Genomic DNA, 27,859 nt, shown 5'->3' with positions numbered 1-27,859 from the left:
TTTATTTAGCAGCATCTTTATTGCAACAAAGGTTTTGTAATAAAACGCAGCAAAACGAATGTCTCCACTTTACATGATTAAAAGCCATGGAGCTCGGGAGGGGGAGGGAGGGAGCCCAATAAACCCACTGGAGTGAGACATGCAATTTTGTTAACGCAAACAGCAGGCACTTCATGTTCTCAAATTAAACACCTGAACTTCTACTGCGCAGAACAGCCAAGGAAAAACCGCAGGAAGAGCTCTCTGCCCCTTCCACAGGGGCACATGGAAAGTCTCTGTAGGGTTCTGGCACTGAAGGAAGCAGGCAGCCCAAGGCAGGACCCTCACCTGGCCAATGTTTCCCTTACTCAAACTCTGTTACTGCCTGGGCAGTGGCTGGGTGTCACGGCAGCAGCAGGACAGCCAGACACACGGACACACACAGCAGGAGCACAACCCACTTCTCCTGGCAGGGAATATGGGTTGGAACCCAGAGTACGAGAATTCTTCATAATTTCCTCCCCAGGTTCAGGCACAGGTGCTCCAGGTGCACACTGTCCCACTCAGAAGGTTTTTCCATAGCCTATTTCCAAATGCCACTAGGAAGTAGGGAATGCGTTTTCCATTCTAATATAATGAAGTTAGTTATTCTTCAAAGCTTTGCTTGGTGCTTTGAGCTCATTTTTTCCATTGAATTTGTAAAAATTAAGCAGTTCTGGGTAGATACTAATTTTACTGTGTTCTGAATAAAAAGAGATCATTGAGAACAAAACAAGGTGGGGGTGAAACCCAACAGCTTTGCACATCCCACACTGACAAGGCATCACTGGAAGCTGCACTAAAATGGGGTGAAAGAACATGCTTTCACCAGGAATGAACACAACCAAACCCAACCACCTCAAAAGACAGGAAACTGCCTGCACCAACACACCACAACTTCGGTATCTCAGCACTCAGATCCCCGTATTTCATGTATGTTCTTAAACATATGAAGACATTCATCTCAAAGACACCTGTGCAACTAAATATCCACCATGCAAGGAAGGCTCAGTCCTGCTTCTGCTCAGAGCAGGGCAGACACAGGGCCTCTGCAAGGCAGAGAGGCCTCAGCAGGGACAGAGCAACCTCTGGTTTGGGAGCCACAGCCAAGGCTCCCCTTCACACCTTTTTGCTCCACAACCTCCCTTGCATTGTTCCCCCAGGACCTCACCAGTTCTGCTTAAAACTCACCTTAACCAAGAGAGTTTTTAACATGCAGGAAGTGACAAAGCACAAACCCAAATGTCAAACAGGCTGGAAACCTCCTTCAGTGACATTCCCATCTCCGGGACTGTAAGGTACAGCCTTGTCCTGGTAAGGTACAGCCTGTCCAGCACTTTGCCATAGGAGGTGCAGGAATACCACTCCCCACAAAAATAAAGATGCAAAGTCCCTCAGCACTAACACCTTCCTACCTCTGCAGTCTTGATCACAACGGGGCCTTTCTCCACTGGGAATTGAGTTGGAATCAGACTTCATCTAAGGCATCTCTTTTGCAAGAACTACAAAAGTCTGGTGATAAATCCTTCCAGCACTTCCACAGGATAAGAGAGCATGGGGTCTTAAAGTGCTTAACTACAGTAAAAAGAAAAGAAAATGGTAGGAAACAAAGACTCCATCATTTATGTTGCAAAACAGAGCAGTTACAGTATATTGTATTTTAATAGCTTTTTGATGTCTATATTTTAAACAGTGGAAGGATGCATTAATAAAAATTCTATGTCAGCACTTATAATCACATCCTGCCTCAAATCCAAACTCAGCCTGGTTTATTCATGTAATGTTCAGTTCTTCAGTCCCCAAAAAAGCACTGTTTAATGAAGGCCATTTTTGTTCTGTTTTTTAAACAAAAGGATCAATTTCATCTTAAAAATCATATACATTTACATTCAAGGGTAATCACCTCTAGAAAAAGAACAAGAACACTCCAAAAAAGCAAGTTAATTTAATATTGAACAAAATATAAACAACCTTGGAAAAGGTGAATACTATCCATGGGTAATTTTATACATATATGTATATATGGACAGATATAGATATATGTATATATAATACAGCATAAACACGTTGGGAACCCAATGGAATTCCAGAGGAACAGCTTCTTTTTGTCTCTACCCACTCTTGTGGTGCACATGTCCTCCTCTCTCGGTGCTGACCGTCAGACACTCCCCGGGGATGCTGCCTTTGCTTCGGCCACGATTAACTAAGAGAAGACATTCCTGGAGCTGGGCTCCTTCTCTGCCACGCCCTTCCCAAAATCAGCCCGTTATTGACCTGTGAATGGTGTTTTAACTGATCCACTTATAATCACCGATCTGAAAACCAGCAAACAGCCGACCCAAGGCTCCCCAGTGCGGGGAAACGCCCTGCTGGCCTGTTGGCTTTGGCCCCTTTGTGTACCCCAAAAACCAGATCCTGTTCTCACACACGGCTTTTACAACCGTGTGACTGCCCCAGCTCCCCTCGCTTTGGTGCACATGCCCAGCGGTTTAACTGAAAAACCATGCAGTTTGATCCCATACAGCCAGACTGTTAAATCCCAGAGTTCTGGGATCAAGCTGAACAGTACAAAATCAAGGGAAGTACAAGGTTACAACATGTGGAGTTTTAAGAGCGTAAAGATTGAGAGTGATTCCAGATTTTCAGCAGATGAAAAGAAAATCATGCTTTGCTTCTCTCTGGTACCAAAACAGAAAGGAAAGGAAGTTCTTGGGTTTCTAAGAAAACCATTAAAACTTTTCAGAGTCTCAGAGGCAAGTCCCAAGGGGAGAATTTTCTGGATTAAAGAGAACAATTTTCTATGGATTTCTATCCTAAACTACCTGTTGTCAGTTAAAAGTGCCTTCACACACTTATGCTTTTCAGCCAAGCCTGCTGCTTAGTTAAAACCTCAGTAGCAAAACCACAACTGGGACTGCAATTCCTTGAGGGTTACCTGAAGCTGTACAGAAAGGGGTTCTCAAAGACAGCATCATCATCATGCACAGTAGTGCTAGAAAGGACCCAGGAACAGGGGACTGGACAGGGCATGAGCCTGGGAAGTAGCCCCTCATACAGGAGGAAATTCAACAGAACAGCTCATGTTGCCTCACATGTAAGGTCTCCCCACACATATCTGCAGACCTTGGAATTGGAGTATTGAATTTCTACATTGTAACAGGATGCATATGCCAACAGCATGCTGATGCGAGGGTGAGGAAGGGGTATTGCAAACCCAGCTCCAGAGTGAACATCAGGGAAAAATCTCAACAGGATGCTCTTTGAAGCTTGTTTGAAAGTTTACAGTTTCTGATTTTTAACTTAAGTTAGTTTGCACCTCAGAATAAAAGATTCTTATGCCCATATCACAGTAAAGTATTAATTCACTTCTCCACTGAAATCAAGTACAATCAGGATAGGTTCTCAAGCTGCTGGAAGAAAAGAGAATGATTTATCCTAGGAGAGAAGGAATCAAAGAACCTGGCATCAACTGATCTGAATCCAAACTTTAAATATGTTAAGAGGCAGCTTTAAAGTCTTTCTTCTTAAAAAAACAATTAACATCTAGACAGGAGATGTGTTCAACTTGTGACCACCTTCTAAGGAGTGAGACACATCCCTTTCACAAAGCATAAAAGCTATATGATAGCATTTAAATTAATAAAAGTTGTAACCATTCAGATAAACTCTTGCTGTGTAGTGAGTAAATCATCCAGTATAATGTAATAAGATACCAAGGAACACACTGTAAAAATACATCAATTATGCCGTAATTCTTCTAAAAAGTGAAGATCTGGTGCTGTAGAAGTATGTTATTTTCAGTTTCAGCTCGTCCCCCAATAGAACACCCATGGTACTGTATTATACCACAGACATTGGATTTTATTTACAGCTTAAACTTAAAGTTTAATAACTAAAGTTATTAGATCACTGTACTTTAATTTCCCGTATGGCACCAAATTTACTTCTAAAAAAGTGTCTGTGAGGGTGTGTACGTGTGGCAGGCACCAGAAAGCAACGTTGCATTTTATTTCCTCTAGTTTCCTACACCTCCCTGTCCGGAGAGCAGCTGTGGAGCAGAGTTCTGAGGTCAGTCACATGGCCTTCATGGCAGCAATGCGAGAGCCCAGGTTCTCCTGCAGGTAATAGAGCAGGTGCAGTTCGTAGTGCTCCCCCGACTCGGGGACCCTGATGCTGTGTCTCTCCTGAGGGTAGATCTGAAATGTAAAATAAAGTCGTAAATATCCACAGGAGTTGAAGGCGCCGATATCTAAATCGGTCCCAGAGCCACATCCCAAATGTCCATGGAATGTCCCTGCATGAACTCTGCACCTGAAGTGACACACCTCATCCTCCAGTGCCTGAACCCAGGAGAACCCACTGGGATCCAGCTGTGCTGGAGGGGATCAGCCTGGCTGAGCAGAGGCAGCTCCTGGCCAGAGCACATTCTCACTTCCAGCGTGTGATGTGAGATCCCTGGGCTCCACCTGCACTGAGCCAGCAGGGTTTAATTAAATGCAGAACCCGTTCCATGCTGCATGAACACTGCTGCACGGCCTTCCAGCTGCAGATCTCCTCAGGAACAGCCTTAACTGCTTATTTGCCCATTTTTTCTTTTTGTTAATTAATAAAATATTAACATTTTAAAAATGCTTGGCTCAAATGTTACAATTTTATCCTGGAATTCCAAGGTGTCCAGCACAAGTTCCAGTGCTGGACTCCTCCAAGACACACACATTAACTTTACACCCCGGTTCTGGCCTTACCTGTAGGTCATAGGGTTTCCCAGCTCTCACCAAAAAGCTGAGCAAAATACTGGTGTGTGCAAAGTGAACGTTCTCATCCAAGAATCCGTGCAGCAGCAGCAAACGGTTTGGTCTGGGAAAAGCAAGAGACAAACAGTTCTAGACAGCATCCCAGTCATTTCACAGTCCACACACATCCCTACAAAAACACTCCCCAGAAAAGAGTATTTGCACTGAAAGCAGTAATTCCACAGTTGTAAACTGCTCTGGATAGACACATTTCTCAAACCTCTGAAACCTTCCTCCTCTGAAAGTTCTTCCTGCACATGCATATTACAGTCAGACATTTCACCTGAATATCTTACTTATTTCTCAGCAATGCTTCCTAGCTCCAACAATATGAGGCCTTAAACCTTGCTGACTGTCAGCTCTTTTGCAAGAAAACCCATGGCCCCATCATGCTTTGCTGAGACAGCCTCAGAACATACAAAAACATCCCAAATAACTAATTTTTATTTAGCTTAATATAGCTCTAAAGTGCTAATCAAATTGAAGATATGTTTGTTGTTTCTTTAGACACAAAATATAGTATAAAAGGGCTTACATGAAATGGTCTGTAATTATGCAAATGATCATTTGAGTATTAAGTTTATTAGTGTTGAGTATTGTGGGTTTTTAAAATATTATTTAATGTGAGCATTTGTGATTAGAGAAATACCAAGAACGGGGAAATAAAAATATGTCTTATACTTTCCTGGTAGGAAAAAGAAGACAAGAGCCAGAAGTAAACTTACTCAGAAGGAAACTTCTCAGCCTGCATGGCCACGGATCCCAGGTAGTAGCCCTGCTCGTTGTGCTCCGGGTGGCCCATGTAGCGCTCCGTGTACCCCGTGTCGTAGAAAATCCACAGCGTGACGGGGGCTCCGGCTATGGCCACCTGCCAGTGCCACGGAGAGGGGAATGACAGCACGGCTCCGTGACATGGGAATGACAGCACTGCCCCTGACATGGGAATGACAGCACTGCCCCTGACCTGGGAATGACAGCACTGCCCCCTGACCTGGGAATGACAGCACTGCCCCTTAACCTGGGAATGACAGCACTGCCCCTTAACCTGGGAATGACAGCACTGCCCCTGACCTGGCAATGACAGCACGGCTCCGTGACCTGGGAATGACAGCACTGCCCCTGACATGGGAATGACAGCACTGCCCCTGACATGGGAATGACAGCACTGCCCCTGACCTGGGAATGACAGCACTGCCCCTGACCTGGGAATGACAGCATGGCTCCGTGACATGGGAATGACAGCACTGCTCCTGACCTGGCAATGACAGCACTGCCCCTGACCTGGCAATGACAGCACTGCTCCTGACCTGGCAATGACAGCACTGCCCCTGACCTGGCAATGACAGCACTGCTCCTGACCTGGCAATGACAGCATTGCTCCGTGACATGGGAATGACAGCACTGCCCCTGACCTGGGAATGACAGCACTGCTCCTGATCTGGGAATGACAGCACTGATCAGTGACATGGGAATGACAGCACTGCCCCTGACCTGGCAATGACAGCACTGCCCCTGACCTGGGAATGACAGCACTGCCCCTGACCTGGGAATGACAGCACTGCCCCTGACCTGGGAATGACAGCACTGCCCCTGACCTGGGAATGACAGCACTGCTCCGTGACATGGGAATGACAGCACTGCCCCTTAACATGGGAATGACAGCACTGCCCCTGACCTGGCAATGACAGCACTGCCCCTGACCTGGCAATGACAGCACTGCCCCTGACCTGGCAATGACAGCACTGCTCCGTGACATGGGAATGACAGCACTGCCCCTGACCTGGCAATGACAGCACTGCCCCTGACATGGGAATGACAGCACTGCCCCTGACCTGGGAATGACAGCACTGCCCCCTGACATGGGAATGACAGCACTGCCCCTGACATGGGAATGACAGCACTGCCCCTGACCTGGGAATGACAGCACTGCCCCTGACCTGGCAATGACAGCACTGCCCCTGACCTGGCAATGACAGCACTGCCCCTGACCTGGCAATGACAGCACTGCTCCGTGACATGGGAATGACAGCACTGCCCCTGACCTGGCAATGACAGCACTGCCCCTGACATGGGAATGACAGCACTGCCCCTGACCTGGGAATGACAGCACTGCCCCCTGACATGGGAATGACAGCACTGCCCCTGACCTGGGAATGACAGCACTGCCCCTGACCTGGGAATGACAGCACTGCCCCTGACCTGGCAATGACAGCACTGCCCCTGACCTGGCAATGACAGCACTGCCCCTGACCTGGCAATGACAGCACTGCCCCTGACCTGGCAATGACAGCACGGCTCCGTGACTTGTGAATGACAGCACTGCCCCTGACCTGGGAATGACAGCACTGCCCCTTAACATGGGAATGACAGCACTGCTCCTGACCTGGGAATGACAGCACGGCTCCGTGACATGTGAATGACAGCACTGCCCCTGACCTGGCAATGACAGCACTGCCCCTTAACATGGGAATGACAGCACTGCCCCTGACCTGGGAATGACAGCACGGCTCCGTGACATGTGAATGACAGCACTGCCCCTGACATGGGAATGACAGCACTGCCCCTGACCTGGCAATGACAGCACTGCCCCTTAACATGGGAATGACAGCACTGCCCCTGACCTGGGAATGACAGCACGGCTCCGTGACATGTGAATGACAGCACTGCCCCTGACATGGGAATGACAGCACTGCCCCTGACCTGGCAATGACAGCACGGCTCCGTGACATGGGAATGACAGCACTGCTCCTGACCTGGCAATGACAGCACTGCCCCTGACCTGGGAATGACAGCACTGCCCCTTAACATGGGAATGACAGCACTGCTCCTGACCTGGGAATGACAGCACGGCTCCGTGACATGTGAATGACAGCACTGCCCCTGACCTGGCAATGACAGCACTGCCCCTGACCTGGGAATGACAGCACTGCCCCTGACCTGGCAATGACAGCACTGCCCCTGACCTGGCAATGACAGCACTGCCCCTTAACATGGGAATGACAGCACTGCCCCTGACCTGGGAATGACAGCACGGCTCCGTGACATGTGAATGACAGCACTGCCCCTGACATGGGAATGACAGCACTGCCCCTGACCTGGCAATGACAGCACTGCCCCTGACATGGGAATGACAGCACTGCCCCTGACCTGGCAATGACAGCACTGCTCCTGACCTGGGAATGACAGCACTGCCCCTGACATGGGAATGACAGCACTGCCCCTTAACATGGGAATGACAGCACTGCCCCTGACATGGGAATGACAGCACTGATCAGTGACAGCACTGCCCCTGACCTGGCAATGACAGCACTGCTCCTGACCTGGGAATGACAGCACTGCTCCTGACCTGGGAATGACAGCACCGCCCCTGACCTGGGAATGACAGCACTGCCCCTGACCTGGGAATGACAGCACTGCTCCGTGACATGGGAATGACAGCACTGCCCCTGACCTGGCAATGACAGCACTGCTCCGTGACATGGGAATGACAGCACTGCCCCTGACATGGGAATGACAGCACTGCCCCTGACCTGGGAATGACAGCACTGCCCCTGACATGGGAATGACAGCACTGCTCCTGACCTGGCAATGACAGCACTGCCCCTGACCTGGCAATGACAGCACTGCCCCTGACCTGGCAATGACAGCACTGCCCCTGACCTGGCAATGACAGCACTGCTCCTGACCTGGGAATGACAGCACTGCCCCTTAACATGGGAATGACAGCACTGCTCCTGACCTGGGAATGACAGCACGGCTCCGTGACATGTGAATGACAGCACTGCCCCTGACCTGGCAATGACAGCACTGCCCCTTAACATGGGAATGACAGCACTGCCCCTGACCTGGGAATGACAGCACGGCTCCGTGACATGTGAATGACAGCACTGCCCCTGACATGGGAATGACAGCACTGCCCCTGACCTGGCAATGACAGCACTGCCCCTTAACATGGGAATGACAGCACTGCCCCTGACATGGGAATGACAGCACTGCCCCTGACCTGACAGTGACAGCACGGCTCCGTGACATGTGAATGACAGCACTGCCCCTGACATGGGAATGACAGCACTGCCCCTGACCTGGCAATGACAGCACTGCCCCTGACATGGGAATGACAGCACTGCCCCTGACCTGGCAATGACAGCACTGCTCCTGACCTGGGAATGACAGCACTGCCCCTGACCTGGGAATGACAGCACTGCCCCTTAACATGGGAATGACAGCACTGCCCCTGACCTGGCAATGACAGCACTGCCCCTGACCTGGGAATGACAGCACTGCCCCCTGATCTGGCCACGTCCTTCCCTCCCATGCTTCATCCCACTGTAACTGTGGAAGGAGCAAAGCAATCCTCCTGTCTCTGCCCCAGTTCACACACTGCACAGCTCAGCTCAGCTATGATCCACGCGTGCTGGAAACCAAGAAGAGCCTACAGGTAAATTGGAAACAACTCTAAATGTACCCCCTGCAAGGCATGCTGAGGGAAGTGCATTCTGTGAGGTTTTGTGGGTTTGGGTCCATTTGCATGTCTAACAGAAACAGCTCCCTAGGACTCACAAACTACCCTGCACAACTACCATCAGCTTGCAGAGAGGCTTGTGGAAAAAAATACCCAGAAAAAAAACCATCACAAAACCACTTCAAACCCCTTTGCAAGGCAAGTGTTTGTAAAGGTAAAAAACCAGTAATTGTTAAGGATTGAGACAATTAACTGTCAAACGTCCCAGAAATATTAAGGTTGGACTTAAAGAAAGCAAGAGTAGCCACAAAGCACAAAATACATCTCAAGGGCAATAGCCAGCTCTTCCCACACCTCTACCCAAAGACAGTCTGGCTGTTTATTATAGTGGTCTAAATTCAGGCAGGCACAAGAACCTCCTTCCAGTACCTCTCCCCATCCCCAGGCTGTCCTCCTGGCTGCTTCAGAACACACTGCTATGTAGCAGCATGGGCAATTCGATCTGGGAATAGATCAGTCTGCAAAGGAACTACTCTCTCAGGGCCAAAAAGAGGATGAGAAGGAGGTGTTGTTTTTCACCAGGATCATTTCCCTTACCTGGTTCACAACACCAAGAGCTCAGCTGGCACAAAGTGGGCAGCAGTTGACACTACCTAAGGTACCTTCAGCACAGGTGACCAGAGAGAGGTAGAGGTACAGGAGCACAGCTAAGTCATTGCAAACTCAACACTCCAACAGTTGCTAGAAAAGCAACTTCTCTCTGAAGTCACCCAAATAGAAGAGTGTAGAAGAAGACAGCCAGTGCACTGTGTGCTAACTTGTCTAGAGCAAACTTCAAGGTTTTTGTGCTGTCCCCACCCATGGAAGTCACACTATTAAAGGAAAAATTCTGTCTGCACCACCAGAGTAAGTACTCAATGCATGAACATACCCTGAAGATATCTGACCTCTGTGTTAAAGCCATTAGGGAGAGGTAGCCTCCGTAGGACCAGCCATGAATGCCCACACGCTCCAAGTCGATGAAGTCGTACTGCGACGCCAAATACTGCAGCCCTTCCACCTGGTCATCGATTTCTATCTGTCCCTGGCGGGGCAGAGACAAAGTTCTGCTAGTTACAGGCCAAAGTCACATTCTCAGGATTGCCCAAGGTAACCACCTTCAGAGCTTTGGTACTCAGGAGTGGTCCATGCTCAGAATGCAACTGTCCGGCTTCACGTGAACTGCAAATTGTATCTTTGAAGAGTCACAGCCTCGTTATGAACCACCCTGTGTTAGGCTGCAGCTGGTTCACAACCTCAAACCATGACATTTTATCTTTACCACAAGCATCTTTCCTCCCTCAACTCTCACCTATACACATTTCCTGTCCCCAAACCCCAGAAGTGTCACACAGGCAGTGTGCGCCAAACCAGTGCTTCAGCGCTGGTAACACTGGCACCCAAACCCATCTCTGGCTGAGAAGAGAGCCGGACTCAGAGCCCACCTACCATTTTGTATTTAAAGGCTCCCTCAAACTTCAGCCCTCGGTGGCAGGAGCCCCTGTTGTCGATGACAACGACAACATAGCCTAAGGAGGCCAAAGTGTTCAGTCGGAAGTACTTGATGCCTTTAAATCGGTTGTTCACCAGCTGTACCTGGAACACAAGAGCAGCACAGAATCCAGAGGTCACCTATTAATCCAATTTCAGATTTTATTTATATTTACGTTCCTTTAAATGCTTTAAACAATTTTATAATGTAAAGTTTTCAAGATCCCTACTCCCTGCTGCAGGATTCCCTCTCCCTGCCATGCAATAAATTCTTCTCCCAGTAAAACAAATCATTCTGTGTCAGGTATGAAGAACTGAACTGAGGTCCAGTGAAGCAACTGGAGAGGAGGAGGAGACAGAACTGGGAACAAGGACTACCTGATTCCCTTTCTCCCAGTTCCAGCTCTGCTACTCCATACCTGTCCTCAGACAAGTGGCAGTGCCTGGATCCATGACCTGGGAACAACGAATCCTTACAGCACCTTTGGCCAAGCATCTACTCATCCAACAGGCAAAATGTCACCTGCTGCTCTCAGCACAGAGCAGGAAGTGTTCCTGCAGGAGAGCAGTGGAGTGATGCCTGCCAGCCCATCCCACTGCTCTCCAACTCACCTGAGGGCCTCCATAGATGAAGAGCACTGTGGGGTACTTCTTCCCAGGCTGCAGGTTGTGGGGTTTGTACATCATTCCATACAGCGTGAACCCCGTGGAGCTCTCAAAGGAGAACACTTCAGGGGGAATGTAATCGGGAAGAGGGCCTGCCACGGGAAGGAACAGAGAACCTGGTTTTAACAGGAATGGGTGAGTAACACAGCTCTGCTGCACCACTGTCCTCTCACCAGTCTCTCTGAAATCCCAGGGGAGCTCTCCCACACTTTCCAGTGGGTGTGGCTGGATGCAGGCAGAGACTGGGAATGCCCCAGCCCTAGGTGAGCTTTCTGAGCCCTACCACATTCCCATGCCTGCTCTCCTGTGAATGACAGCAAGTCTTCTTCCCTGACACAGCCATTTCAGATGTCCCATCCCTCCCTAATCCCACTTAGGACTCCCTACATTAACACATGGAGAGCACAGGACATGGAGTGTGCCTCAGGTAAGGAGAAATGAAAGGCAACAGAAATCCAGTGGAAGATTAGAGCCCAGGAGCTGTGTCATGAAGACACGAGTAGGCAGCAGCACACACTATTTAAGAAGTGCACCTCCCTCCCCAGGAACACACTCTTTAGCAGGCACACAGAGCAAGTGAGTGCACTTAAATTGCTCCTTCAGCTAAAACTGGCAGGAGGAAATTGGTAATTTCCACTCTAAATTCCTTCATGATCTGTTTATATCCATTTGTTGCTGAGCTGAAAACGTCCCTCCTGTACTTCACAGAACTCCTCACACAAGCCTGAGTTCCAGAGACAAGTCTGGTCAGCCACAACAGCAAATCTCAAGCAAGCATACGCTGGGATAGCTTTTATCCTGTGATCCTGCTTGTCCTTTTCCTGTTCTTCACCCATGCCATTACCTGCTGAATCTAAAATGGTAGCCCAGAATTCCTTAGTCCTATGAGCTGCATCATCTTCTGATCCTGTCAGCCGGTACAGTGACACACAGTGGGGGTTCTTCTGATTACTGTACTTGCTGATGAACATGTCACAGTCCTGGGGAGAAAAAGAACATGCCTTGAACTCCTCAGTGCATAACTACAAGCAAGAATACTTCTTTTGCATTTAGATATTTCAGAAGATGCTTAAGGACCAAATTAAACCAGAAATCTGAGCACTTCTGCCTCTGAAACACTACAGTCCTTAACACTCCAAACCCAAAGATACACCTGAAAATCAAAGAGTGGCACGAGGAGCTTGTCACACACCTTCTTCTGGGCCATGAATTCCCAGCTGGATTCCTGGAACTCCACCCAATGCTGCTCAGGCTCATATCCTCTGGTGATTGCTCTCTAGTCCACTGCAGGCAGGGAGTCAGGCTCAAAGAGTTTCAAACAATTCATCCCAGCTCCTTTTGCCTGAAGTGAGCTGGAGAGCAACGGAACCAGGAGCTCAAGTCTGGTTTCCAGGATGGTTTTACACAGACTGTACAATGTACAGGAGGGCACAACACAGCCTAAAATCTGCTTTTGTTATGTATCAATACTGCCCTGTCTGCTGAGTGACAGGATAAGCCTGGGCTAGGGCAGAGCAGCCCTGGCAGGCACAGGTACCTGGCTGACACAGCAGGCGTGCGAGTAACCGCGCTCTGTCAGGCGCTTCACCTCCCCGGGGCTCTCGTAGTTAACAACGTACAAGTGATGCTCCAGAGGCGAGTCTTTTGTGCCTTGAAAGTACACCAGTTTTTTGGCTTCATCCACATAGATCTGTCAGGAACAAAACAAACAGCACATCCCTCAATATCCAGTTCTACCAGCCCAAAGTCTCCCCCAGTCCCTTCTGCCCCCCTTCCATGATGCTGAGTTGGAGCCCAGCAAACAAACCGAACCAAACAACTGCTCTCACTGTCTACCACTCTGTCACTTTGATTCAAATGATCAAAGAATTCATCCAGCTCAGAGCTAGAAGAGCAGTGGTTTGGGGACCATTCCCTCCCTCCTTGTGCAAGCTCGCAAGTTGCACAGAACAGAAATGCTGTGTATTTTGGCTAAAACCATAGTGGATTAACAGATTTATGCTGATCCCTCCAAGGAACCATCTCCCTGCAGTGTGTGTGGCAGGACATCCATGAAGCAAGAGCAAGACTTACGTTGGATCCATGTCTGCCAAGCACTTCCCATTCCCCACTGGTAATCGCTATCTCCTCTTTGATGAGGCACTTGAAGTCGCCTGCAAGCAGCCAATGTACAGAGATTTTTATTCCTAAAAATATTTTGTCACTTGCATAGAAATAAAGGTTTTATGCTGAACAATAGCCAGGCAAAGGAAATATGAGGTTTCAAAAATGGAGAATTTTGCAAGAACTCTGCCTTTATAGGATGATTTCATTTCCCTTAGAATGAGAGATTTAGCAAGGAAAAGAACTCAGATGCATTCAGAGAAATCTAATCAGCTCAAGATATAATGCCATGTGGGAAAAGGACCCACAACAGTTGCATGAACCTGGGACCTCTAGTAAAATTAGGTGTATTTTTTGTGCATACAGAGGTCAGTAGGTGCCTTCAACACACATTAAGTAAATTAAGTATCACAGCATGAAACTGTGAATTTAAGAACACATGCTGTGGAAAACAATCTGGGAGCTTTGCACACAGCAATTTCCTGCATCTGAGCAAGACCAAGTTCCAGCAGTGAAGAGGAAAAGCCAACTATGTCTCACAGTATCACAGGGAGCTTGTTTCCCATCTGGGTTTTGGAAACTTTTCCATCTAGTCCATAAGGAAGGATCAGAGTTAAAACTAAGGCATGCTGAAAACAGAATAACCCCTGTACAATTTCCAGAGGAGTGACTGTGCACTGAAGTGCTTTCCTGGACAATAGCAGAAATTTCCAATAAGACCATAATTCCTGCCAGCTGGAAGGACATTTATTTCCTCCCTGGTCGGCAACAAATGCCCAATTAAAGCACCAGAACAATTCCCCTTACTTGGAGCAGGGAGGCTTCCACAGGACCGTTTGTACTTGCTCTCCTTCAGAACCGAGGTGACCTTGTACAGGTGCCGGAAGCCGGTTTTGCACTCGGAGGCAAAAATGAACTCTATCTCATCTTCGTGGGTTTGAGGGAAGACATGGAAGATATCATGGATCTGAGGAGACAGAGCAGTGGATTATTGTTATCAGCAGGGCTCTGGCACTGCAGTCACACAAAATATGTTCCTCCTGCTGCTCAACACAGACCACACAGTCCAGGCTAACTGGGTGCAGCACTGTCCCTTACTGGGAGAACCAGTCACACTTGGAGCCGGGGGGGCCTGCAGCCAGTGCCACCTCCCTGCAGCTCCAGCCTTCTGCCAGTCTTACTCTATATCCTAGTCACCAAACCATTTTTTCTGCACCTGCCCTTCTAGTTTAGACACAGAGGTGGGCCCAGCTCTGTAGACTTCTGTCCTGTGATGCCTCCAAGTGAAGGATTATTCAAAGAAGGATGATCTGACATCATCTTCCCACTCATCAACCTGCCAGCTCTTGCTTCAAGGGACAATCTCTGGAGGACTTGGGAGCATTTTTCTTCACAGTATGAGCTGCCAGTCAAGAACCACTTCAGACAGTAAAAATAATGGAGAAAGGGAAACTCACTGCACCATCCTGGAACTAAACACTAAGGAGAGAATGTGGTATCTAAGAGAAGACTTGCAGTACGGTGACCATTCACTGGAAGGCTTTGTGCAAATGTTCTCTGCTGAAAAATGCTGCTAGTGCCAGTGATTGATGCTCCCAGGCACACCTCCAAAGGGATGTCACTGCAGAGACAGGGATCTTTATGTGCAGCAGTGTGAGGAGAGGCAGTTTTAGAGCAGTGAGCAGGCACACCCATGACTGCTCTCAGCACAGGCCCTGCAGCTCACCAGAACATAACACCCTTCATCTCTTTCACCAGACCAGATGTAGTTCAGGAGGGGCTCAGTGCCTGTTAGCTGACTCAGGACTGTTCACCCAGTGCCATCGTGATCCATCTTTGTTGCCTGGAGAATATTTCATCTGGTGGCACCGCTGGTGCTAACAACTGGCACCAAGAAGCTGGAAAGCGCCAGTGACACTGTGGGGAAGTGGCTACCTGGGAACACGCAGAGCCCTGGGCTCTGCTCCTGGCTCTGAGTACTGCATCAAATCAAGCACAGCAGGTCTGTTTTCACATCCCAAATCTGTTCTCTACATCCTGTTTTTTTTACAGCAGGAAGCACTGAATATGCACAGAACTTGCAAGAGGGGATCACTCCCCTTGGCAGCACAGTAACATCAACGTTGCTCGAGTGCTACAAACTGTCAGAGAAGGCTGAAATTCAAATTCTTACATTTATCCAGATGTCTGTCGTTTCTTCATAAATAATGAAAGGTGTAACAGAATCTGGTACAGCATCAATAAGTTTCTGTCTTTCCATTGCATCATCTTCTGTGGGGATGAATAATGCAGGAGGGATCAGGACTATCTGAAGCCGAGTTTGGGAGCGATCCAGCAAGATGGACCAGATGCTGTTGAGGACACAGATATTAGAGAAAATAACCATGAGTATGACAAGTCTGAAAATCTCAGCAGACACTCAGCAGCACTAGGTGTTTTGAGGGAGTCAAGAATATTCAGTTGCAGATTAAGTCACGTGCAAAATTTCACCCACATAAACAAATCTCTTCCATAACACAAGAACCTATTTTGCCTCATTTTAATATTGCATAAGCACTGCAAGTTCAAAAGTTTAACTCATTCTGTTCTCCCCGATTTGAATTGTGCTTCAAGGGAGAAAGAGAAGAGAAAAATCAGAGGGAATAATGAAGCAGAAAAAAATTTCAGTTGAAATTTCAGGGTGCTTGTGAAAATACTATTGTTAGATCTACACCTGGCAGAGAATAACACTGGCACCTAAAGGGACCAGCAGCAGCCCCTGCCATGTTCTGATGGCTTTATATGGAGTTCAAACAATAATTCTGCAAAAAGCAGGATAATACAGCAAATATGTCCCTCGATTTCTTCCAGATTTGGATGGGAAAGAAATTAAAAAGGTGAAAGCCATCTTTAGATTCAAAACCTGGAGGAGTGCACTTCTGGAAAACCATGGAAACATTTGGGGTGGGAAAGACCCTTAAGATCGAGTCCAACTATCCCTCCGGCACTGCCGAGCCCACCACTAACCATGTCCCCACATCTACACAGCTTTAAAGTCCCTCCAGGGATGGTGATTCCAGCGCTGCCCTGGGCAGCCTGTGCCAGGGCTGGACAACCCTTTCAGTGAAATATCCTTTCAGAGAAGCTTCTGGTGAGTTAGAAACACTGTACTACATCATCTACAGGGTTAAAATGACATGCAAATGTAAGTAGCACTTACAGCAGGTTTTCTGATCAGTAAGTCTGGTCAGCAAGGATGGTCCAGTGGTTAGGGCGCTAGCCTAGGGCCTGGGGGACCTGGGCTCATTTCTCTCCTCAGCCACAGACTTCCTGCGTGACCATGGCAAGGCACTTAACCTCTCTGGGCTTCAGTTCCCCATCTGTAAAATGGGGATAATAGCACTGCACTCTCTCTCACAGGGATGCTGAGAGGACACACACATCAAAGGCTGCGAGTGCCCAAACCCAAAGCAGTAGGGCCAGGGAGCAGAGAAAGACACAAGGAGGGCTCTGGTTTGGCTTTTGGAAAAATGGTCCCCTTTGCACAGACAAGTTGGTAGCAATGTAAAAGTGAAAGCAGGCTTAAGCTGGAAGAAGACAGAGACCACTACAATCTGCTTCTGACTGTATGACCCCAAACCCTCTGAGCAGAGACAGGATTAACATACGCACTATTTTCCTTCTGGCGTCCACCCAGCTCTAGCAATGTACTCTACTCCTTCAAAGAGGATCTCGAAGGGCTGAACTAGCTCTTTATCCACAACATCTGCAATCTGTTGACAAAGCAGCAATTCAGTGACACTGAGATGAACCCCCACAACCAGTTTTTCATGCACGATGAGAGCCTGGACACAGAAGACTTTCTCTGTGCAGCTCATGCAATTTAGATTGTTCAGCCTTTGCAACCCAGGGGACTGAACCCTGTCTGTAGCCAGACCCCAGCACAGCAGGAGAGCTGCACACTGCCAGTACAGCCAGGGCTGGGACCAGAGAAATCTGGATGCTGCTCACAAACCCATCATTCATCTCTCACAACTCATTTGAATTCTCAGTTCCCCCCGGTAAAGGGGAGGTGATTTGTACCAAGCTCTTTTGTAGGATTTTCACAGGTAGGTGCTGAACATCCTGCATGACACCCAGTTATCAATGTGGTTCTAATCCATGAAATGCAGTGCTGCAGTCTGTCCCTGCTGGGACTGGGAACAAATCCCAGCGGTACCCAAAAGGTCCTGAAGGCTTTCCCTGCCTTTGCTGGCTGACACCAGCATCACTATCCCAGCAGGTGACTGCTGATGGCTGAAGTAGATCAAGAGTTGGGAGAATTCCAATAATTTATGGCTGCTAATGTATCTATTTGATAAGATTAATTTCCCATCTGTCCAAAGATCTTGGACAGATCTGTGCTGTGGAAATTTCTGCATCTGTTTCAAACATCCCAGGGCAAAAGCAAAGTTCATCTCTTTCCATATGTTCATGCTTTTGTAAGGTGATATACTGTATTTGCACTCCAATTTTCCCAATATCTGCAGCCAATCAAGAGATCAGTCACATCAGAAGGTCTAACCATCCAGACCTGCAATACTCTGCTCTGCAGCTGAGTTCACACACCAGTGGTAGCAAAGAAAAGCACAGCCTTGAGAAATACTGCTGCACACTGAGTATCTGCACAGGAATGAGCCAAGGGCACCGTCCCCAGAGAAGCCAGGAAGCCATCACAACCAGGAAAGTTTCTCTGTACAGAACTGGAAAATTATTAAAAAAAAAAAAAATCACAGCAATTAAATGTATTTACCAAACAAACTGAACATAGACTTACTCTGCCTTCTGCATTGATTGTCACTTCAGAGATCTTGAAAGTGACCTTTGGATTTGCTGTACCTATAAAAACAGATGTTAACAGTCAGGCATCGATTGTTTGCTGTGCATTATTGTGGTGTTATTCATACAGGAATGGAAAAGGCAAACAGCACAATGCTCTTTGATCAAGTAGCCTCCCTGCATGTCTGAGAGACAGCACAGAACCAGGCAGGGGAAAAAAGAAACTGCAAATGTGGGGAGATTTAGAGGATGTAATCCTGCAAACAGATCAAGAGCCATGCCACTGTCCCAGTCAGTCTTCTCTGCCACCGTCAGTGCATGCATTTACAGGGTGGAAGTAAATGCTCAGGAGTGACTGGCATAGCAAAACAAGCTTTGGTTCACTGTTTGGCTGTTATTCCAAGGTGGTACATAGAACTTGATCCAGTGCTAAAGAGCATCTGTGAAAATTAAACACCTAAAACCTACTGCCACCACTAATGCCATTACGATAATAAAGCTACATATTGTTCAAGGGATTTGGGCTTTTGTTAGCTTGTTTTCTTTGCATTGAATAGAGCCATGGCAAAATACTCTGAAATCTGAGTGTTCACAAGCACCAAAAAACCACAAGGTGTCACCTCTTGCTTCCCAGCCTCACACTGATACTTTATCCTTGATACAAGTAGTAAATCAGGAAAAGCTTTTCCAGTGAATTGGGGAATCAACAAAATCTGAAGATTTCAGGAGTGAGGAAAGAGAGCAAACCACTGTTACCTGAGCAATGTGTCCTGCTGTGACAGCAGGGACATCTCAGAAGGGTTGAATTGCTCAAACTTGCCCCACAGCTGACAGTGAATCAGCCCTCAGTAGGTCTGCTTAAATTTCACTTCCCTGCTTCCAGTGGCACTCCACTTGAAGCCTGCCCTCAGCCCTTCACGGCTGAAGCCTCCAGATCATCCACTGTGTGCAAATGTGACCACAGGTGGTTTTTCTGGCAGGGTGCAGCAGGATAGGCTTGCTGTTCAAAGTACAGGAGCAATCTCGGAGATCAGAGTCCTCCAGAACTTGAACTGCCCGGGCACTACCAGCAGCTAAACAGAAACCCTCCCAAAACCCCAGAAGGCTGTAATTCTGGAGCTGTTCCCTCAGAAACACAGGGCTGTAATGAGAATCAACTCCTCAACAGCTCAGGTTTTCCAGGATCCCAGAGAGCGGCTCAAACAGTGACAGTGAGAGAGGGTTCCTGCCAACTCCTGACACCCAGAGCCCTCGGTAATCACATGGCTGCAGCATCAGCACAGTCACCAGTGACTCAGCCAGCCTGCACAGCAGCTTCCCCAAACACATTTGCACCACTTGGACACCAGTTCAAAGACTCAACGCCCCTCTGCTCTAGTCTTGTAGAGTCACTGCTGTCAGGCACATGGAATAAAATAGGTGTCTTCCAGAAACAGGGATGTAAGTTCAGGATCTCACCAGTTTTGGGGTACCGGAAGGAATCTGTTCTTCTTGTCTCCAGCATGGGTGATGTGACATGGATAATTTCTACCTCCGACTCATCGTTTTCTTCATAAAGAATTTGAAGAACTTTACCCCCATCCAGTGCTGTAAATGAATTAACATTACAGAATTACAGAACAGAATTATCAGTTATTGCAGGCATCAATATTCTCTCAGGAGCTTGAGCTGATTGGAAGGATGAAGAAAAATCCAACAAAGCCTGTGATTCATGTTTCATTGAGCAAAACACTGAGACTCCTGCAACTCCCGCCTCTGTTGTGAGAAGGGAAGTCTCACCCCCCAGTGCTCACAAGGCCCCTGTAACCTGCCCCTGCTGCAGACAGCTCCAAAGGAGACAATTTGGAGACAATTTCCAAATTGCATAAAGATAAGCAAGAGCAAGAGAGAGCTTTGCACTGGACGGGGCCTGTCAGACACCCTGGATCCCCACACTTACTGGGCTGTGCCTTTGGGCACCACCAGTAGCCAGTGTATCTGTCAAACTCCTCCTGCAGCACAAAAGTAGCCACGCCAGCAGATTTTGGATCCTCCTCAACATTGGCCAGTTCTAAAAAAAGACACCAAAGAATTAGTTCATGATGTGCTGCAGAACCAAACCAGTTCTGCATTATCCCAAACATGGCCCAAGTTCACCCCCAGGGGAACAATTACATGATAATAAATCTGACTTCTCAGCAGATTTGTTTTCTGCTTCCAGCTTCCCTGTTCATATATTTAGGGAGGATTTAATCCTCTCTGACATGGTAGCTTCTTTCAGGAAAGGAAAGCCATTCTCTCTTCTTACTTCTACCTAATCAGGCTCTCAATTAGTCAAGGAAAGAAAATGTTCTCTCGACTTGAGTTCAGTGAATTGGAAGTACAACTTTTAAGAAAATCAAAAGCCCGAACCTTTCTGAACGACGGAAACGGAAACCATGAACATTCAGAAAAATGAAAGCATCAGTATTTCATCCACTGTACAAACCAAAAGTAACAGACTTACATAACAACTCAACATGATGGCATATCCATAGGGCTTCAGTATTTTTCCTGTTACCCTGGAGGTAACTTAGCAGCACTCCATAAATAATTATCATCTGAGAAGGAGTCACTGCTACAGTTTATTTTTACTGTACTTACATAATATTTTAATATTAAGCATTTAAATAGTCTAAAGCATTCGTATGAAGTGTCAGAAATTTCAATGACTAAAATTTAAATTATATAGTTTAGATTCAAAATGAAATTGATTTTTAAAGTGTTTGTCCACCATTTCCCATTTTCCTTCTTCCAGGATAAATGCCTAAACAGAGTTGAAGAGGGTAAGAAGTGAGAACCTAAGTTACTGAGTATGAGGGGCCAGCAGAAGCCCCAGTGCTATTCAGAAACTACCTAAATTGTTCCTAAGTCTCTGCAGCCTGATTTCTCTGACAGAAACTTTCCTCCAGCTCTATTCCACCCACAGCTCCTCCTCACAAAAAAGGCTGTTCCAGTGAAAAGCAATGTGCTGTGTTTCGGGAGAAGAGCCCTTCCATATGTACCCAACAAACAACTCATTCTGCCAGATTGCACAGTGCAGGGAAAAGAATCATCCCACAGTATCTGCACTACAGGAAGTCTATAAATGTGACAAGCAAGGTGGAAAAAACAGTGGCCATTACCCCCATTTCAGAAGAACCTTTAGTGCCACTGCTCAATGCAGTCTAGCAAGAACAAGCGCAGAGGAGGTAGAAGAATTTAATTCAGGATGCATTACCATTGTGCACAAATGTTAGCCTCCTTTCTTCCCTGGATTCTATATTAGATATCCAGATGTCATTGCAATGGATAAATGCAATCCAATTTGGATCAGCTGGACAAAGCTTGGGATCCATCCGGATATTTGGACAACTGGTCTCTACCAGAACGGGTCTTAAAGGCTGTTGCTATTTGGAATTAAAAAGAAAAAGAAACACAGTAAGACATGATAACACAGGAACACATCCACCAAGTAACCTGGATTTCAGAAGACTACAGTAGTGCGGACACTGACTTCAAACACATGTTTAGAGAGGAATCTACCCACTTTACACACAGAAAAATACTATGCAGATATTTTATAGGGAAAGTTGTGCCTCCACCATGGTCCCAACAGGCCTCTTTCCCCAGAGCTGAGGATCAGCCTCAAATCAGAGGGCAGCTTCTGTAGAGAAGCCTGGCACGTTCTTAAAAACAGCACCCTAAAAGGGGCTGGCAGAACATGCAACCTTGTCCCCCAAAAGCTACTCAAGATACAGTAAATTACCCCCAACAGCAGAGTTAGACAAACACCAGGCATCTATTATAGTAATAATAAATTATTTCAGCTTTGAAGGCCAGCTTCAGCACCAGCAGAGTGAAGGCTGCTTGTTCTGCAAGTTGTACAGTTAAATGGTGTAAAAACGGTGCAAAACATCCAGCACTGAGCATGGAACAGTGACCTGGAAACTGCAGCCTGGGGACAAAAGTTGTCTGTGACGCGATGTCTGGCTCCATGAAAGAGCACGGAGCCTTTTGTTGCTTTTTATGGACACTGCTAGTCATGAAAAATCAAACAAATCTGCCACAATTTTACCACTTCTTATAGCCCTGCATCTGGGTTTCTACAATCATGGAAACACAACCCTGTGGATAACCCTGTTTCCAGGATTATCAAGGTCACTTCCTGTGCCAGTGCAGTAACTGCTGATGATCTGCTCTTTGCTCTCACTCCAAGCCAAACGAGGTCCTTGCCAGAGCAAAGTCCTGCAGAGAGACAGAAGATGAGTAAACTCACGGTGAATCCGTGGGGGCCTCCATCTTTCACGTGATAAATCCCACTCCCTGCCTGGAACAGGAAGGTGCCGCTCTCTCTGTGGTAATCATAGGAGGCAATCCCGACGGTGCCGATCCGCTTCCTCTCCCGCAGCAACTCCTCCTCCCGGGAGTACATGCCATAGTCCAGGATGGCCTGAAAACAGGCAGAGAAGCCCAATCAACACCTCTGCTCTGCACACCTTACCCCGCTTCCAGGAGCAGATGGCTGAGCAGACATCCTCCTCCTCCGGAATCCTGCCGCCGGCTGGAAGCCCGCTCCTGCTTTGCCTCTGCCATCAGCACTCGTAGGTGCAGGCCATGATCAGATCCCACACAATTGTAAACTGACAGCCACTCCTCCCATAGCAAGGCCAGCACTATTCCCAGTACTCCCTGGTATGAGAAAGCTCAGACTGAGGGTCTGTTATTTCTAGAATGAGCAGGAGAGGCTTTGCTCACTTTCACAGACATGTGGTGACTGGTCTGGTGGGAGGAGAGCACAGCCAGAGTTTCGTGTCTGGCTGACAGCCCCGGGAAATAACACGGGGAAAAATCCACCTCATTCCATGTGGGGTTTGTCCCACCTCCTCCAGCCTGCCATGGTGCATGGGATGGGATGGTGCAGGCTTGCTATGTGCAGCAGGGAAAAGGGAATCCACATCCCAGTGAGTGGGAAAGGGATCCTCTGCTCCAGCATGAGTCACGGAGCCACTGACTGATCCTCGGGGGAATCATCACTTCCCCTGCAAGACAGCAGGGAAGTGATTGGAGATGCCAGGCTCCTTCAGCAATCCCCAGGATCTCACAGCACAGAACTTGATGCAAATTAGCACTTGCCATCTCTGCCAGCAAAGGAATCATCCAGCACACAGAGAGGATGGAACTCCAAACACTGAGAAGAAAGCTGTGCTTCATTTTGGGATGGCTGCAGGGTTGGCATGTACAAGGAGAATCTTTACATTTTTAAGACAATAAACTTCAAATGTTCATGATCAAAACCCCAGATCCCACGTGCTTGAAGCAAGAAAGGAATCACGACCCACCGGAAAAAGATCCAGAAGAGGCTTCCAGGAAAGCAGCAGGACGGCAGCTTTGTTTATGGTTTTGGGAATTTCAGAGTAGAAGAGCGTGTTCTCCCTGTTCTCCCCAGACATTGCTATTGTGAAAGTGAGGTGAAAAACAAGTATATTAGCTTTCTGTTAAGAATCCAAACACTCTCAACGATGCCCAGGAACAGTTTCCCAGGCCTTTCCTTCCAGTGGAAGTACCGATGGTCTCTGGACTGCAGCCTTGCTCTGGGAATTCCCTGCTTCACACAAGTGCAAGTCACAGAGAAGGCAGAGAACAATGACACCCAGGCTTACCCCATGCTGCTCGAAGCACTCTGCATCTTCTTACTGCCCTTTTATTCCATAAGCTTTATAAATCAAGGAGGGCTTTTGTGCCAATTCCCCCGTCTGGGACACACAGCCTGTGTTTCAAAGACAACTGACCTTTAGGGAGGTTTGACCATCCCTGTCCTGCTCCTCTCTCTCAGTGCTACTCAGATTTCTGAAGGCTCCTGCCCAGGCACATGGGGCTCAGTGCAGAGAGAGCCAGGTGTGCTCCAAGGGAAGGCCAAGCCAGATCTATAGCTCAGGAAGTGGCACTTGGGAAACCAGAGCTCATCCTAGGGGGATCAACTTCAACCCACCCGTGATGTGCTTGAACTCAGCACCATCCAAGGATCATGACTCCTATCTTGTGAAAAGAGGAAAAAGAGCAGCAGTTTTCTGACTATGTCACTGCACAGCACATGCAAAGACGCTGTGAATCACAAACCTGAGCTTAAGCAAGCAGCCTAAGTGGCAAGCAGTGGAGCTAGAACATGGCTCTGACCCCTAGGCCTCTGCTTCAGCCATTGCTTCTCTCCCTAATCCAGGTTTTCATGGGTTTATGTTCAGCTACTGCAGCTCCTGACAAAAGCATTCCTCCACCACAAGGCCTGCTCCAAAAAGCCACTCAGAGGGTTGCTCACAGTATCACTTATGGTGCCAAATCACTTCTCTCAAGTGAACATTAATTAGTGAAACAATGCACAAGTGAGGCACTGAATCCAAGAACAACAAACTACATTAAGTTTTTTATTATTAAGGCCAAAAATGCTGAGAAAAGTATTTACTCTTTAAGCTGCCCCTGACCTACGCTGCTATTTATTCCCCACAGGATTCCTGGAAAACCTGCTCCATCAGCAGCTGAGGCACAAAGGACTTTCAAAATTACACTTAAAATCTCTGTTTTGGGAGGAAACTTTGAAGGAGAACAAGATTCCACCCAACAACTGTAATAAGAGAAAGGAGATAAACCTGTATAGCTTTTGGAGAGAGTATTACTTGGAGTGACAGAAAAGGGACTGAACAGACTTCCAGCTTGGGAACATGCCCCAAAGGACATTTCCCAGCTCTTTTCCAGGCCTAATGGGTCACCTCCAATCATGCCACTCCCATGGGAGATTACCTCACAAGTTTAAATGAGATATTACGATCACAATCATGACTTCTGACCAGCAAGTGTGGCCTGGAATCCCTTTAGATTTAAGTGCCAGGAACACCCAGCTGTCAGGAACAGTCAATCCCAAAGAGCCCTGCAGTGCCACCGTCACAGCCAGCTCACCCAGATAGTAGATCCTATCGGAATGTGGTCCTTCGGGATCATTTTTCTTCACAAAGGTGAAGTCATGAGGGGCTTTTGCCATCATGTATCCATGATACTTCCGTGTATCTGTGAGCAGTTTCCGAAGCTGGCTCCAGGAATGCCTCTCTACATAGAAAGGTTCCAGTTTTGGCTGCTCCTCCCTCGGGACCTGCTCCTCATGACCCGCAGTCTCAAAGATTTCCAGGCCCGGCTGTTCAGTTTCCATGGCTGCTGCCATGTTGCATGTTTCTGGAAAAAAAAGAACAGCAGAGCTTCAGCTCCAGCAAACCCTCGCTGAACACTCCCAACACACCCCACAGCAAAAATGCTTTATAGTCATCCTTTCATGTGGGGAATAAAACCCACAGCAGAAGGAAGAGAACTAGGAAATATTTTCCTGCTCTGGAAAACAGGCTGGCACCACTCAGCCTTTCAGCAGGGACTAAAGACTTCACGGAGCCACAGATTTACTGTTGTGTTTCCCGTGCCCACACAGACCAACCACTCATTTTAGGTCAGGAAGTGGATAAATTCTTCCCCTTTAAGCTCCCACCTGCTTATTTCCCTCTGAGACCTCCACAAATCACCTCACTACACTGATATCAGAACAGGGGGTGATTAGGGGAGGAGCAAGAGCAACAACTGCTCAGAGGAAATAACACTGGTAGCTGATCTGGAGCCATCAGGCCACACAATAGGCTCAGGCAGCTTGTCCTCATTCCCATCATTCTCCCACAACTTGGGTTTGTTTGTATCTCCTTTCAAACTAAGTTCGGAAGGATCTAGCAGCGATCACCACTATTATATTGTCCCAGTTACATATACCAGAAGGGGACACAGTGAAAAAAGCATTTCTCAAATGGATTTGTCTGCAACACAAGCCTTATCTGCCCAACAGGCTGTTAATTCAGCAGATATCTCTTCCTGCAGCCAGCTGGGCTTTACAAAGTGTATCTGAGCTGAAACTGTCAGCCCTGACATCTGGCAAGAGGAAACCAAGTCCTCCCACTGTAAATCCCAGAGCTGAGGGCAGCTCCAAAAGGATCCAAGCTGTGAACTCCTGTCACATAGTTCATTCCTGGAGAGCCCAAGGTGTGGGACTGTCCATCCTCAAAGGCAGGGAGGGCTGTCTATATATAGCATGGAAAGACTGCACAAGTGCTGTGTACGCTGCTGGGGCAGAGCACGTTGGCCTGGCAAAACACTAAGAGAGCCTAAATAAAGCATTTCCCTCGAGCAAACTGAAGGATCACTGGAGCTCAAGGCACAGGCTTGGGCAGCTGGCAGAGCTCTCTGATGGACTGGCTCTCCCACGGCTCTCCAGAGTGGCTGAGACATCCCCCCAAAGGAGTAAAAAAGATATGCTCTGCATCTTGACACACATCCCCCCAAAGGAGTAAAAAAGATAGATATGCTCTGCACCTTGACACACATCCCCCCAAAGGAGTAAAAAAGATAGATATGCTCTGCACCTTGACACACATCCCCCCAAAGGAGTAAAAAAGGTAGATATGCTCTGCACCTTGACACACATCCCCCCAAAGGAGTAAAAAAGATAGATATGCTCTGCACCTTGACACAAACCCATCTTAGCACAAATAGCTTACTTTCACCTTTGGCAACACAAACAAAACAAACACTGGTCTTTCTTCTGCTCACACTATTTACAGCACAAAAACCCAGAACACAAGAGCCCTGTCCAGCTGGAAGGAGGGTCCAAGGCATGCCCTGAGCAGTGCTGTGCTCGAGTCCGCGTCCGGAACTGGCAATGAACCTTCACACCTGAACTGCAAATTTCGTTTAATCTGAAGAATTCCAACACAGAACAAACCTCCTTTCCCCACCTACCCCCAGATGCTGCTATTTCTTAACCCGACCTACTTCTCGCAGGGAAAGGGATAAAAACCGAAGAGCAGTAAGGTTAACGAGCCAACAGCAGCGGGAACGGCCACCCGGCACGGGAATGTCAGCCCAGGGGCTGTCAGCTCCCGGGGCTTGCTCCACGGCCGGGGGCAGGTCCCGGGGGGGCGGCGGGCAGTCCGCGGGGCTCCCTGCAGGGCAGGGGACAGATGCCGGGGGACCCTGCACAGCCCGGAGAGGACCTCGGGGCGTCCCTCCATGGCCAGGGGCAGATCCCGGGGGAGCCAGCACGGCCAGACTCAGATCCCGGAGCGCCCCCAAGGCCGGAGACAGATGCCGGGGTGGAGGCGGGCAGAACCCGGGGGTCTCTCCACGGCCGGGGCGGCGGCCAGGCCTGGCCGGGGGCGGAAGGCCGGGCCACCCCGGGTCGAGCCCCCTCCTCTCGCCCACCTCAGGAGTGCCGAGGCACCCAGGGGTAAGCGGAGCCCCCTGCCTGGCCCCCAGGCACCCAGGGGTAAGCGGAGCCCCCTGCCTGGCCCCCGAGGTTCCCCCCGGTACTCACGGAGCTCCGCGGCGGCGCTGCTGCCGAGCCGCCCCGCCGGGCCGCTGCTGCCGCTTCCGCTTCCGCCTCCAGGAGCGGCCTCGGGCACCGCGCCGCGCC

General features: G+C 48.3%; 1 protein-coding gene across 5 annotated transcripts; it reads right to left on the bottom strand.

The window, feature by feature from the left end:
- Positions 1-27,859, bottom strand: DPP8 (dipeptidyl peptidase 8). Of its 5 annotated transcripts, XR_011003607.1 has the most exons (21): positions 27,761-27,859; positions 25,318-25,587; positions 23,709-23,821; positions 22,646-22,819; positions 21,608-21,776; positions 20,309-20,419; positions 19,828-19,956; positions 18,368-18,429; positions 17,224-17,324; positions 15,746-15,923; positions 14,380-14,539; positions 13,543-13,622; positions 13,007-13,159; positions 12,314-12,449; positions 11,416-11,561; positions 10,762-10,908; positions 10,205-10,357; positions 5,537-5,679; positions 4,764-4,875; positions 1,434-4,214; positions 1-445 (listed from the first exon to the last, which is right to left on the bottom strand). XR_011003607.1 is itself a non-coding variant. In XM_068203557.1 (20 exons), the coding sequence occupies exons 2-20, from the start codon at positions 25,574-25,576 to the stop codon at positions 4,092-4,094; spliced, it is 2,649 nt and encodes an 882-aa protein (XP_068059658.1). In that variant the 5' UTR covers positions 25,577-25,587; positions 27,761-27,859; the 3' UTR covers positions 1-4,091. The 5 variants fall into 5 exon arrangements, 4 of the variants coding, with proteins under 4 accessions (XP_068059658.1, XP_068059660.1, XP_068059659.1 ...); XM_068203557.1 differs by having other exon boundaries at positions 1-4,214; XM_068203559.1 differs by lacking the exon at positions 27,761-27,859 and adding an exon at positions 27,187-27,321 and having other exon boundaries at positions 1-4,214.

The sequence above is a fragment of the Anomalospiza imberbis genome, chromosome 13 (assembly GCF_031753505.1).
Source record: "Anomalospiza imberbis isolate Cuckoo-Finch-1a 21T00152 chromosome 13, ASM3175350v1, whole genome shotgun sequence".
NCBI lineage: Eukaryota > Metazoa > Chordata > Aves > Passeriformes > Viduidae > Anomalospiza > Anomalospiza imberbis.
This window is presented reverse-complemented; position numbering and strand designations above follow the sequence as displayed.

What these genes read in the sequence shown, in the direction of transcription:
- DPP8 (XM_068203557.1), bottom strand. Translation starts at nt 25,576, where the DNA reads ATGGCAGCAGCCATGGAAACTGAACAGCCGGGCCTGGAAATCTTTGAG. An exon ending in CGACAGACATCTGGATAAAT is followed by an intron (nt 14,540 to 15,745) that starts GTAAGAATTTGA and finishes CTGTCTCCTCAG; the next exon opens with ATCCATGATATCTTCCATGT. An exon ending in GCTGAGAAGTTTCCTTCTGA is followed by an intron (nt 4,876 to 5,536) that starts GTAAGTTTACTT and finishes TGCTTTTCCCAG; the next exon opens with ACCAAACCGTTTGCTGCTGC.